The following is a 14,882-nucleotide window of genomic DNA, read 5'->3' on the forward strand; positions in this document are numbered from 1 at the left end:
TGCCATAACTAGGTGCCCATGGCACATTGGCGTTGCTGTCCATGTCTAGGAGCCCATGGACCAGCCCTTTCACTGCCCTTCCCATGCCTTGCAAGCCATAAGAGGTAGCATATCATGCCCATGTCATGCCCGACCCTCTTGCCTTATAGCAGCCATGCACCATCATGTCTGTGTCAACCCTTCTTGTTGTCTCTGCATCATCAAGTTGTCTCCTTGCCGCTGGCACGTTGAAGTGTGCTGCCAATGTCTTAGGCACCCATGGGTTAGCCCTTGCAAGGCTTTGCCCCACCTTGCAAGTCTTAAGAGTTAGTTATGCCACACCAATGTCATGTCTTGCCCTCTTGTCATGCATCAGCCATCATGTTTGAAATGTCTTTGTTAATACAGTAGCACCGTGTCACGTCCAAGCCCCTCCTTGCTACAACAACAGACCATGGCATTGCACCATGGCTTGTCATTCCCACACACAAGGCATTGCACCCTTGTGTCATGCATCAGTCACCATGTCTAAGTCACCTTTGTTGCTTCAGGAGCACTGTGCTGCGTCCAAGCCCATCTTGGTGCAACAATGAGCCATGACATTGTGCCCATGGCCTATCATTTGACCACACAGGGCATTGCACCCTTGTGTGTCAAGCCACCTCATTGCATAAGGCATTGTGCCCTTGTGCCACTGTCAAGAGGAGTGACTGCTCTGTGCCCCGTGCCATTGTGGCCATGGATCACATTCCACCACTTGTCATGAAGTCCATGTGTGGGTGCTAGCAAGGCTTGCCCGTGTGCCTTGCCCATGTTGAGGCCTTGTATAAGTGGTCCTCTGTAGCTTGCTCAAGCACGTGCTGCCTGACACTATCCTGTGCCAGCACATGTTGCACCACCAGTCATCGCCATTCCACTCATATGATGCATCCAACCTCTGATCCCACCTAGCTTCTCTCCTGGGGCCCTCATGGGTGCAAGGTGCCTACCCATGAGGCCTTTAGTGCTGTGTCATCAAAGTCAAGGGGGTGACAGATTGCTTTTATATACTGAAATTTGCAATAGTTTATTGAACTTCATTTGAATCTTGGACTGCTTTTCTTCCACCAAAAAAGGATAAAGAAGCTTTAAGTTTCTATTGTTTCTGAGTTTAGTTGTGCTTTGTGGCTATGTTAGGTTTGACGACACAAACCCAGAAGCTGAAAAGAAAGAGTATATTGATCATATTGAAGAAATTGTCCAATGGATGGGTTGGGAACCTTTCAAGGTATAATTTATGATCTAGATTTAATGTCATAGGTTGTGCCTTTCTTTGGGCAACATTTGATATCAATTGGCATTTTGCAGATCACCTATACCAGTGACTATTTCCAAGATCTTTATGATCTAGCAGTGGAGCTGATAAGAAGGGGCCAAGCTTATGTTGATCACCAGGTTGCTTACTAAATATAAATTATATGATTGATTTCATACATAAATCTGATATTTTTTTATTTCATTCCTTATAATTAATTCTTGGATACTGCTAAATAATCCTACAGTTATCTGTTTTGACTTCCTTATAATTAATTATTGGAGACTGCTAAATAATTCATGATTGAGCACCATATCTTGATCCCAATCGCTAACTGATATCCAGGTTCTGGGGTTGTGTAATTTCGGAACATTGATTTCAGTCATAATGGTGCTCAAGAAATGGTGATTTCTTTTCTGATGTTAGTTCTTTTGTTTTGCATTCATGACGTTTTTCTATAGTTGAGAAAAGTTATCTAAAAAGGCATTGATTGCAGACACCTGAAGAGATAAAAGAATATAGGGAAAAGAAGATGAATAGTCCTTGGAGGGATAGACCAATCGAAGAATCATTGAAACTGTTTGATGAAATGAGACGAGGCATGATTGAAGAAGGCAAAGCTACGCTTCGGATGAAGCAAGACATGCAGAGCGATAATTTTAATATGTATGACCTTATTGCATATCGCATCAAGGCAAGTCTGTACTCATGGACATCTTAACTATTTCAACATGAGTAGTTACTAATTGATTTCACTTCTTTTGTCCAGTTTACTCCTCATCCACATGCTGGAGACAAGTGGTGTGTTTATCCAAGTTACGATTATGCTCATTGCATTGTAGATTCTCTTGAGAACATCACTCATTCAGTATGCTCCCTTGCCCTTTTATCCTCCATTTTTAATGTGTGTATTTTCTTATTACATTTTGCAATAACTATTTTAAGAGTTCGTTTCTTGAAATTTTGATATCTATATGTTTAGGGAATGTTTTATCCTGTTCATAAATGTTTAACTGAAGTCAGGTTTGAAAAACATATGCATCTTAACCTTCCAAGTATCATTGCAATGTTCACCAAATTGTAATGTACCTGAACTCCAGCCACATGGAATTCTGGGGAGGTTCTGACAGCTCCATTTCAAGAAAATTATAAATGATATCTCAACCAAGAAGAGATCTTGAAACTGGCAGAAAGATATTTTATCAGAGATCTTGAATTTCTCAAGGAAATTTAAGACCACATAGATTTTCTTTCTTTCCTTATGTTGATGCTAAAGGATCGGTAATTTTCTTCCATAGGTCATTGCTTATACAAATCCAGTGCATGATCCTTTCTTGCTGTCCAACATTTTTGTAGAAAAGGAAAAAAGAAAAATGTCGTATATTAATTGAATAAGGAAGGGAAACTAGCTTCCTTTTATAGAAAAACTATAACAAATCAAACTAAATCTACAGCTGTACACCCAAATTTTTAGGAACAAAATAAATTTAAAATATACAATTTATCCCTAAAAAACAGCAACAACTTATCCTTAAAAAACAACAACAAATTATCCATAAAAAATAGGTAACAACCAGATCAGAAAAATTTTGATATGATTGAGATTCTCAACACTACCCCTCAAGCTGGCTTGAAGATGTCATTCATGGCTAACTTGCTTACTAGATCATCAAATTGCTTTTTTGGCAATCCTTTAGTGAGTATATCTACAAGTTGTTCAACCGTAGGTATATAGGGCATAACAATCAGTCCATTTTCCAGTTTCTCCTTGATAGAATGTTTATCAACCTCGACATGTTTAGTTCTATCATGGAGTATTGGATTATGTGCAATGGCAATGACAGCTTTATTATCACAAAAGACCTTCATAGGTAAAGGGCTAGCAACCTTAAGTTCTTCAAGTAATTGTTTAATCCACAAAACTTCACAAATGCTGTGGGCTATGGCTCTAAACTCAGCTTCAGCACTACTTCTAGCCACGACACTTTGCTTTTTACTCCGCCAAGTCACAAGATTGCCTCCAACAAAAGTATAATACCCCGAAGTTGATCTCCTATCAATTACACTTCATGCCCAATCTGCATCAGTAAACACATCCACTCAGAGATGTCCTCGGTTCTCATATAGAAGTCCTTTTCTTGGAGTCCCCTTTAAGTACCTTAAAATTCTGTACACTGCGTCAAAGTGTCCCTAATTTGGCGAGTGCATGAATTGACTCACCATGCTTACCACAAAAGCAATATTGGGACGAGTATGCGAGAGATAAATAAGTCTCCCAACTAGGTGTTGGTATTTCTCTTTGTCAATCACCTCTACTGGACTTGCTGGTTGAAGTGTCAAATTTGGTTCTATAGGAGTTTTTGTAGCCTTACATCCAAGTAAACCTGTTTCACATAATAAGTCAAGTATATATTTTCTTTGAGAAATGAAAATACCTTTCTTGGATCTAGCAAACTCCATACCAAGAAAGTATCTCAGGGGACCCAAATATTTTATCTCAAATTCACGAGTTAAAGCTTTCTTCAATCTCTCAAGTTTTAGATTGTCATCACCAGTTAGAATAATGTCATCCACATAAACTATCAACACAACAATTTTTCCTTCTCTTGAGTGTTTATAAAACATTGTATGGTCAGCTTGACTTTGAATATATCCTTGAAGCTTGATTACTTTTCCAAATCTCTCAAACCAAGCCTTAGGAGACTGCTTAAGGACCATACAAGGACTTTTTTAATCAACAAACCTTTTTTTTTTTTCTAGCTTTTCTTCGAAACCCGATGGTAAATCCATAAACACTTCTTCCTCCAAATCGCCATTTAAGAAAGCATTTTTCACATCTAATTGGTGTAAAGGCCAATTAAAATGTACTACAAGAGAAAGTAAAATTTGAATGGAATTGATCTTTGCAACAGGTGCAAAGGTCTCTTGGTAGTCAATTCCATAGGTTTGTGTGAAACCTTTGGCTACTAACCTTGCTTTATATCTTTCAATGCTACCATCGGGCTTACACTTGATTGTGAAAACCCATTTGCATCTCACTGTCTTCTTCTCCTTAGGTAAATCAACAATTTCCCATGTTCTAGTTTTTAAAAGAGCATTCATTTCTTCTTGAATTGCTGATCTCCACTTCGAGTGTCCTAGTGCTTCCTGTATAGTTCTACGAATGAATAAGTGAGAGATATTTGAAGTGAAAGCTCTATATTTTCTTGAGAGTCTTTGATAAGATAGATATTTGGCAATGGGATATTTGGTTCAATTCCTAACTCCTTTTCGAATTGCAATAGGGATATCAAGATCAGAAATAGGTAAAGGGGTGGAGTCCGTAGGAAGATTACTTGGATTTTGAGAACTAGGAGCTGATGATTGACCATGCTCAAGATTGACTTGATTATTCTCAGTATTAGAATTAAACTTGCACCTAGTGTAAACACGAAGCTCAGTGGACATAGGTTATTGAGTTTCTCCCCTTGTTTGTGATGCAATTTTTTTTGGCATTGATAAATCAGTATTTCCCCCTTCTCCACTAATTAAAACATTTGTTTTTTGATTTATTACAGGAAGAAAAATACTAGGTTTTGGTTGTTCTTGTTGCCAAAACTGATCTTCATTAGAGCTCTCCCCCTAAAGAGTAGCTTTGTTATAAAAGGGAATATTTTCAATAAAGTTGACATCCATACTAACATGAATTTTCCTAGTGGTAGGATTAAAACACTTATGCCCTTTTTTATTAGGAGCATAACCTAGAAAAATACATTTTTTGGTTCTTGGATCAAATTGGATCGAAGATGAATTGGCACATGGACGAACACTATACAATCAAAAATTTTTAAGGGTAAATCTGAGGTGAGGTGTGTGTTTGGAAAAGTATTCTTAAGACTTTGTAAAGGTGTTGCATAGTTTAGAACTCTTGTAGGCATTCTATTAATCAAATAACAACTTGTTAAAATTGCATCCCCTCAAAGGTGTGTAGGAACATTCATATGAAGCATAAGAGCTCTACCTACTTCAAGTAAATGTTTGTTTTTACGTTCTGCAATTCCATTTTGTTGAGAAGTGTCCCTATAAGTTGATTGATGTAAAATACCTTTCTCTAGCAAAAAATCATCTAAACAATCATTATAAAATTTTGTTCCACTGTCACTCCGAAGAATGCTTATTTTGGTTTGAAATTGGTTTTCAACCATAGAATAAAAATCCTGAAAGAATTTTACAATCTCAGACTTAGAGTTCATTAGATAAAGTCAGCATAGGCGTGTGTGATCATCAATAAACCTCACGAACCATTTTTTTCCCAGGTAAAGTAGTAATCTTAGAAGGACCCCAAACATCACTATGTATCAAATAAAAAGGCTTTAAGGCACAATATGATTTTATTTTATAAGAATTGCGTGGCTTTTGGCCAAAAAACAAGTTTCACAATCAAAAGAGGTACAATCCAATCCTTTAAACAAACCTGGAAACAAATGTTTTAAGTAGAAAAAACTAGGATGTCCTAATTTGTTATGCCATAGCATTATTTGATCATGCACAGGGATTAAACAAACACTACCAATAAAAACCTGAGCTTGTTTATTCTTAAACTGGTTGTCATCAAAATAGTAGAGATTGTCGATCAATCTAGCATTGCCAATCATCATCCCCGAGTTCAAATCCTGGAATTCACAAAGAGAGGCACAAAAAACAACACGACAATTAGAATTATTAGATAAACGACTTATGGATAAGAGATTACAAGAGAGTTTTGGGACATGTAAAACGGATTGTAAAACAATCTTATCAGACAAACGAATAGAGCCTTGCCCAACAATAGAAGATAAACTTCCATCTGCAATACGTACTTTTTTATTTCTAGAATAAGGTGTATAAGAAATAAACAAATGAGATAAATTAGTCATGTGGTCAGAGACACCTGAATTTATGATCCAAGGTGCAGATAATGAAAGAGAATCTGCACACGAAAGACTACCTGACTGAGCTAAAGATGCTATAGGAGTACCAGGTGTCGGCGGAGTAGGTTTTAGCAGCTGTAGCAGTTGGTCTAATTGTTCTTTGCTCAATGAGGGTGCCTAGGCAGCATGTGCTTTAGCAGGGAAATGATTAGAGTTGCCTTGCTTATTAGTCTTCCATTCAACGAGCTTCCAGTCAGCTGGCCTCCCATGTAATTTCCAACAGGTTTCATGAGTGGTGTGGTTTATTACAATGATCACACTAGACTCTTGGCTTGTCATCCGAATGACGCTGGTTATTAGGATTGTGAGAAGCCGCTGCTGCAGTGCCCAATAAGGTTGAGTTTTCCATAGCTCCAGAGAGCTTCTTCCCAAGCATAACATTCCTCCGACTTTCCTCACGACACATTTCAGAGTACACTTCACCTATAGAAGGGAGATGTTGCCAACCAATGATTCTACCCCAAACTTCATCAAACTCAACATTAAGCCCAACTAAAAATTTGAATATCCTTGAACCTTCTTCCGTCTTCTTAAAATAGTTACAATCATCTGTATTTTTCCACTCATAGCCATTGAATAAGTCAAGATCCTGCCATAAACCCCCAAGCACATTAAAATATTTGGTAACTGAATTCTCACCATGACAAATATCGCCCAATTTGAGTTGTAACTCATAGATTTGGGACTGATTTCCAAGGTCTGAATACATCTGAATAATGTTGTCCCAAAGAGCTTTGGCAGTAGGATAACACATATAATTCAAGCTAATCTCCTCCTCCATGGAATTTACCTACTCGTTTGATTCCATGGTAGTTGTTATAACTTTAAATATCTTCTTTGTTCTTATATATGGTAGTAAGGTTTTTTCCTCCATTGGATGGCTATTTCCTTACCTGCATGTTTTTCTTTTAAATTGAAATGTGACATTTGTCATTTATCCATCTCTGGTTAAATCTTGTGCAGCTTTGCACGCTTGAATTTGAGACACGGCGTGCTTCTTACTACTGGTTATTACATGTGTTGGGTCTTTACCATCCCTATGTGTGGGAGTACTCGCGGTTGAATGTCACTAACACAGTGATGTCAAAGCGTAAGGTGTGCTGATGCATTGAACATCTATATATGCAAAGCTTGAAACTAAGCTTTTTGTGTTTATATTTTATCACATGTTGACTCTAATGTGCTGTTGCAGTTGAACCGCCTGGTGACAGAAAAGTGGGTTGATGGTTGGGATGATCCTCGTCTTATGACATTAGCTGGTTTGCGACGTAGGGGGGTGACTTCAACATCAATAAATACTTTTATTCGAGGAATTGGAATCACTAGAAGGTTGGGCATATTTTGTTTGGGCATATCTAAAGATTTACCAAATATCTTTAGTTTCTTATCTTTTTATTTAGTATTATCATTGATATTCGTTATACTTTGTGGTACAGTGATTGTAGTATAATTCGTTTGGACCGCCTCGAGTATTATATAAGAGAAGAGCTAAACAAAACAGCCCCTCGGACGATGGTTGTGCTACATCCACTTAAGGTTCTGTGTCTTGTCTGATGCCATTTTCTTTGGGAACACAATTCTGTCTCAGTTTCTGACTGATCCATTCTCTATATTCAGGTTGTTATTACCAACCTAGAAGATGGCTCAATAACAGATCTTGATGCAAAGAAATGGCCTGATGCTCAAGAGGATGATGCATCTGCTTTTCACAAGGTAACTGGTTTTTTGAACAAGAATTATAGTTCTAGTTTTCTAGTGGATAATACCAATTTGTAAATTCATGACTTAATTATCTCCTATGGTGTAAGTTTGTTTTGGTTGTACATAATTTATATTTGTGTGCTCAATATCAAAATAATTTTTTACCAGATTTCTTTTTGGATTTCTTTAATTTTTTTATTTTTTTTTTACAATTGATATTAATAACAGTAATGAGGGTCCATTTGTATTGTTATGAGCATTGAAATCACTTTGATATTCTTTTGAGGATTAGATTATTTTTTATGTCAATAGAACCAAAAACCAAAACTGTGAATCCTTGTTTCAGCTACATAGTATAGGTTTTATGGAAGAAAGAATGAGCTGTTTGAATTTGAAGCTATTTTGTGACTGGCTCTCAACTCATATTAGTTCTCTATGCCTTGATGCAAATTTCTGGAGGCTAGTTGGTGGCAAAGTAGAGGAACCCACCATTAACTATGTAACTCCATATTCAAGACTTGGATGTTCTAAACTGTCAATAATTTTTCTTTTGCTGTTTTCATTTTAGGTGCCCTTTTCCAAAATTGTATACATTGAACAGTCTGATTTTCGGATGAAAGATTCAAAAGACTACTATGGGCTTGCTCCTGGAAAATCCGTCCTACTCAGGTACTTGTAAAATTATAGAAGTTATATTTTTTGTATTCACTTATCAGATATCCCATAAAATGAGAATCTTTTTCATGCATGCAGGTATGCATTCCCTATAAAGTGCACAGAAGTGATCCTTAGTGATGATAAGGAGACCGTGGTTGAGGTCCGGGCAGAGTATGATTCTTCGAAGAAGACAAAGCCAAAGGTTTTTGTCTTGCTGGCATTGGCTGTCATTTATACATGAATCTTCTTTTTGGTTCCCAAATCATAGTGCTTTATGCGCTTTATCATGCAGGGAGTTCTTCACTGGGTTGCTGAAGCTTCCCCTGGACTCAATCCACTTACAGTGGAAGTCAGATTGTTTGACAAACTGTTCCTCTCTGAGTTGCAAACAGGAATCTCATAAATTTCTGCTTATGTTCCTCCTAAGAAAATTATTTTTGAGTTCTTATGAGATTTCCTATTATTGCATCAGAATCCTGCTGAACTTGATGATTGGCTTGGTGATCTGAACTCACAGTCCAAAGTGGTTGTACCCAGTGCATATGCTGTACCATCACTTAAAAATGCTGCAGTTGGAGACAGATTTCAATTCGAAAGGCTTGGTAGACACTAAACCCCCTTTTTAGTTAATATTTTGCATATTGAATAACTTGTAACCTAAGTAGTCCAGGAACCTTTAAATGGAAGCTATATCCCTGTTGATCACTGTGTCAGAGTGGACACTTGCCTGACATATCACCACTTGTTCTCAACAAGTGTGGGACACATCCTGAATTTAAAATAAAATTTTTGACATCATACACATGATTGACCATTGTCAAACTGGCTTTTGACATGCCATTCTGCATAAGCTCCCATCTCTATGTGAAAAATGTCCAATTGAGGGCGAAACAGTGAAAAGAATGATTCAGGTTAAATAAAGAATATAAAACTAAGCTTAGTGTCACAACTTGCTCTCTAAGTATCACATGGGTGCTTAGGATACACCTGAGTCCATGACATTAGGCTGGTAAAATTTTGGAGAACCAGATCATTAAAAAAAAAAAAAAAAAAAAAAATGCTTGGAAGGTGACAGCTACATCATCTAACCTTTTATCCCTTTGAAATTTCTATGTTTTCTTGATCTTTGATAGAGGTGTACAGGAACATATCTTTTTGTTATAGCATCTTTGATTTTTCAGATCAGATAGGTTTCATAATTTATCTTCTAGCATTCTTCCTTTTCAGGAAAAATACATCAAATATCCCTGTCTTCAGAATTTTCATAATTTCTCTTGAAAATAATGTGTACTTGTGATATTTATGTATACCGAATATACTTTTATTTCTTTTTTATTCTTTGTACAATAATTTGTACTTCAATCAGAGGTTTTAAATATATGATTCTATATTAATATTCAACTTACGTACCCATGGATACTTATTAGTAGTGGACCCTATTTTCACCATTCACCTACACCGTTGTCATGAATGCATTTCTTTTAATAATTTTTTTTTTATTATTTCTTGATGTAGTATTATTTATCTTGATTCTTGAAAAGTTTTATTCAATGTTTTGATCATAGTTCCCATCATTTCATTTAAAAAAACTTTCCATATGATATTTCCTTTATAATTTTTACATCTAAATGGTTTACATTTCTGTCAATATCAATGTTTTGAACCTTAGTTTGTAATCACTGAGCATAAAGGTTCAACTGAAGTTGTACTGGAAACATTTTTAGTACATCATACAATGGAATTTTGGAGCAAACATTTCTTAAGATTTTCATTTGTCTTCAGCCATTGGTAGACCAGCCTTCTTCTTGTTGATGTTATCGTTACTAATACAATGGCATGCTTTACCACTCCTTGTGAACCATAGAACTTAGACCTACCAAGCTCCACCCTGCACTCCCATTTCATCAATTTGAATGTAATTTCTCCAAAATACATGTGGTTATTTCATACATTGTTTCCCAGTCTAATTGTTTGTGTGAAATGTGCAATTCTAGGCTATTTTGTTGTGGATAAGGACTCGACTCCGGAAAAACTCGTCTTCAACCGCACGGTTACACTGCGCGATAGCTACGGTAAAGGTGGGAAGTAGGTGGCCTGCCATGGAATGGAGGCTGGAGCCCGGAGGAAAGAAACAGCAGTTACACATGTTTTGAATACTATTCAACATTCAATTACACCAAATATATGCATTTCAGTTGAATCCCTTTCTTCAATTTTGTACTTTTTAGTTTTGACATGGAGAAACTAATTCAAGTTATATTAATAATATTATTAGTTAAAGCTGGTGTAAAGAGGCTTCTCTTCAAGTGTTCAATGCTATGTTTGGTTTGTGGAAAATTTGTGGGAAACTGGAATTTTTTAATTATATTTGATTTTGTTTTTTTAGAATAATCAAACAGAAAAAAAAACTATTTTCTTTTTAGCGTTTTTTTTTCTTTTCTTAGTAATTTTTTGACACCAAACATGAATAAGGATGCTGGAAAAGAAGATGCAGGGTCCACTTGAAATCAAGCAGGGAAAAATTCTGGAGGAAGAAACTTATAATACAGGAGCTGCTCTGGTTAGTTTGGCTGATTGATCCTTCCAAACTGCTGGTTTCAACCTTCCTCAAAATTTCCGTTTCTTTCTATTTGCTTAGCCTGTAGTATCTGGTTTGCTGCTTTAGGTACAAGCACCGTACCTTTTACGAGAAGGTTATCTTTTTGTTTTTGAAAAATATGAGGAGAGAAAATAGAGGAAAGTAAAAGAAAAGAAAGAAAAAGTGAAAAATAAATTATGTTTATATGTTATTTCAATTGAATATTACTTATTTCAACTATTTTATATAAAAATTAAATAATTTAAAAATATATATATTTTTAATTAATTTTAATTTTAATTTCAATTTATTTTATTTATTATTTTTCAAAGGTAAATCAAATATAAGAAATTTTTTTTTTTTTTTTCCTTGAAGGGCTGTGTGGAAATATAGGGTTTATTTACATGATGCATAACTTATTCATAGTGAAGTTGGTACCCTTTTTGAATGTAAATGTGGAGAATTTGAAAATCGGTTGAATTTGTTATAAAACGAGAATAAATCTGATGTAAATAAAATAGAGATAAATATATATATAATGGGGAGAAAGGTATGAAAAAGTTGAGAGAATGAAATGAAGAGAAAACAAGAGAGAGAGAATGAGACTTTAGAAGACTTCTTTTCTCGAGCTGTCTTTGTACAAGAGATGGAGACTTTTTATAGGTCTCACATAAGTCCTCCATTAATGCCTCTATTTATTCATATTAATGGGGGAGCATTAATGGAAGACTCATTATGTTGTTTAATAAGGGGGTAAGTGGTGGCATTTACCTTTCATTTACAACACTCTCCCTTGATGTCTACCACACTAAAGAATGTCTCATTAAAACCTTACTAATAAAAAACCTTATGAGAAAAACCTAACGAAGGGGGAAAAAAAGTACAATATTTTTATAATTTTTTAAGCTGCTTTTGGTCTATTAGAACTATCTTATTAAAAACATTATTAATAAAACCCAGTATGACAAAACCAAGATGAACGGAAAAAGAGTTCAGTACATTAACACCCTTTTACAAGCATACTCCTCATATCAATATTCTTAACTTGACACATTCCAATCTTGTGTATTAACTTCTTGAATGTTAAGGTTTGAATGACTTTGTGAATAAATCTACTAGATTGTCACTTGAGCATATTTGTTGAATATCAATTTCACCACTCTTTTGGAGTTCATGTGTATAAAAGAATTTTGGTGAAACGTGGTTAATTATATCTCTTTTAATATAACCCCTTTTTATCTATTAACGCATGTATCATTATCTTCAAATAATATTGTCGGGTCACCTTTAATAGAAGAGAGTACACATGTTTCCCGAATATGTTGGATTATAGATCTTAACCATATACATTCACAACTTGCTTTGTGAATTGCAAGTATTTTGGAATGATTTGATGATATGACCACCATTGTTTGTTTAACAAATTTCCATGAATTAATAGTACCATTGCAATTGAACACATATCATGTTTATGATCTACCTTTATGTGGATCTAAAAGGTATCCTATATTTGCATATCCAAGCAATTATAGTTTTGATTTCCTTAAGTAAAATAAACTCATATTAGTACTTGCGTGAAGATAGCGCCATATATATTTGATACCATTCCAATGTCTTCGGGTTGGAGTGAAATTGTATCTTGTTAATAAATTGACACAAAAAAAAAGGCAATGTTTGGGTGTGTACAATTAGCAAGATAAATAAGTGCACCAATAGTACTAAGATATGGTACTTTAGGACCAAGCAATTGTTCCCTTTTTCGCAAGGACGAAATGGGTATTTTTTTCAAGTCAAATGATCGGACAACTATTGGAGAACTTAAAGGATGTGTTTTTCCATATAAAAACTAAAAATTTTCTTAATGTATGTTATTGATGTACTAAAACTCCCTTTGGAAAATGATCAATCTACAAGGCGAGACAAAATTTTGTTTTTCCAAAATCTTTCATCACAAAATTCTTTTCTTTTTTTTCAAATAATTTTTTGTTCTTATGGATTCTTCAGTAATCCCAACAAGATTTAAGTCATCAACATACACTGCAATAATTAAAAATCTAGTTTATGATTTTTTAATAAAAATTCATGGACATATAAGGTTATTCAATACCCTTTTTTTAACAGGAATTTGCTAAGGCGATTGTACCACGTGTCCAGATTGCTATAATCCATACAAGGATCATTATAACTTGATTGAGTATATACTATGAGGCTTTGTACTATTTGTTTCAGGCAATTTAAATCCTTCAGGATTTTCATGTATATATCATTATCCATGGAGTCATACAAATATGTTGTAATAACATCTATGAGATGCATATTTAGTTTTCCTAAGACTGCCAAGTTAATTAAGAAACGAAATGTGATTATGTCCATGATAGGAGAGTATGTTTCTTCATAGTTAATACCAGGTCTCTACGAGAAATCTTGTACTACTAATCACGTTTTATATCTTATGATTTCATTATTCTCATTGAGCTCTTGTACAAATACTCATTTATACCCAATAGGCTTTACATCTTTAGGTGTTTGGACTATAGGTCCAAAAACTTCTTGTTTTGTTAATGAGTTTAACTTTACCTGCATATCTTCTTTCCATTTTTGCCAATCATTTCTATGTTGGCATTCTTCCACATTTCATGGTTCAAGATCTTCATCATTTCTTATGATATTATAGGTCACTTGGAAAGCAAAAATATTATTAATAACAATATTATTTTGATCTCATTTTTCTCCTGTTTGTATATAACTTATTGAGATATCACAATTTTTAAGTATTTGTGTCTTTTTAAGGGCTACTTATTCAATATGTGCCCCTTTAGGGGCTTTTTGTTCAATATGTGCCTCTTCAAGGGCTTTTTACATTATTTGTGTCTTTTTTGGAGCTATAGATTTATCAATTTTAGATTGATCAGTCATTTTGATGACCTTTTCTAGAATGTCAAGTTTTCCTGATATTTTCCTTTTCTGGGGAGTTACATCATTTGAGTTGACAGGTCTACCACGCTTCAGACGTATCTTAGATTCATTAGTTAACTATTCTACAAGAATATCAATCCGTGTTGGAGTATTTGCAGTAGGGATATGTGACTTTGTCACTTTCTTTGTATCAATGAATGCATCTGGTAATTGGTTCGTAAGATTTTTCAAATTGATGATCCTTTGAACTTCTAGTTCACATTGATTTGTACGAGGATCAACATAAAACATAGTTGATGCATTCTAAGTAATTTTTCGTCGTTCTTCTGGAATCGACTTTTCTCCCCCTAATGTCGGGAAAACGCTTTCATTAAAATGACAATTCGCAAAGTAAGTTGTAAAAACATCGTATGTCAAAGATTCAAGATATCTAATGACAAATAGAGAATCAAAACCTACATAAATCCCTAGTCATTGTTGGGGACACATTGTAGTGTGTTGTGTAGGTGCAATTGGTACATATACTTTACAACCAAAGATCTGTATGTGAGAAATATTTGGTTGTTTTCCAAGTATGAGTTACGAAGAAGAGTATTCATGGTAAGTTGTAGGTTGAACACGGACTAAAGATACAACATGAATAATAGCATGTCCCCAAGCAAAAATAGGTAATTTGGTTTTCATTAGTAATGGTCGAGCTATTAATTGGAGACATTTGATGAAGGATTCTGCTAAACCATGTTGCGTATGAGTATGAGCAACAGGATGCTCAATATTTATCCCTACTGACATGCAATAGTCAATGAAT

The 14,882-nt window shown here is 35.0% G+C and overlaps 1 protein-coding gene across 1 annotated transcript in view; it reads left to right on the plus strand.

Annotated features, from left to right (window-relative positions):
- Positions 1-10,917, plus strand: part of LOC117932214 (glutamine--tRNA ligase-like) — a 35,572-nt gene extending 24,655 nt beyond the window's left edge. The window contains exons 15-23 of the mRNA XM_034853333.1: positions 7,186-7,317; positions 7,415-7,551; positions 7,659-7,758; positions 7,840-7,935; positions 8,492-8,592; positions 8,677-8,782; positions 8,873-8,962; positions 9,053-9,182; positions 10,575-10,917. Of these exons, the coding sequence (XP_034709224.1) occupies positions 7,186-7,317; positions 7,415-7,551; positions 7,659-7,758; positions 7,840-7,935; positions 8,492-8,592; positions 8,677-8,782; positions 8,873-8,962; positions 9,053-9,182; positions 10,575-10,669 (987 nt within the window). The 3' untranslated portion in view covers positions 10,670-10,917. The remainder of the gene's footprint in view (positions 1-7,185; positions 7,318-7,414; positions 7,552-7,658; positions 7,759-7,839; positions 7,936-8,491; positions 8,593-8,676; positions 8,783-8,872; positions 8,963-9,052; positions 9,183-10,574) is intronic.
- The last annotated feature ends 3,965 nt before the right edge of the window (positions 10,918-14,882 follow it).

This window comes from Vitis riparia, chromosome 15 (genome assembly GCF_004353265.1).
Source record: "Vitis riparia cultivar Riparia Gloire de Montpellier isolate 1030 chromosome 15, EGFV_Vit.rip_1.0, whole genome shotgun sequence".
NCBI lineage: Eukaryota > Viridiplantae > Streptophyta > Magnoliopsida > Vitales > Vitaceae > Vitis > Vitis riparia.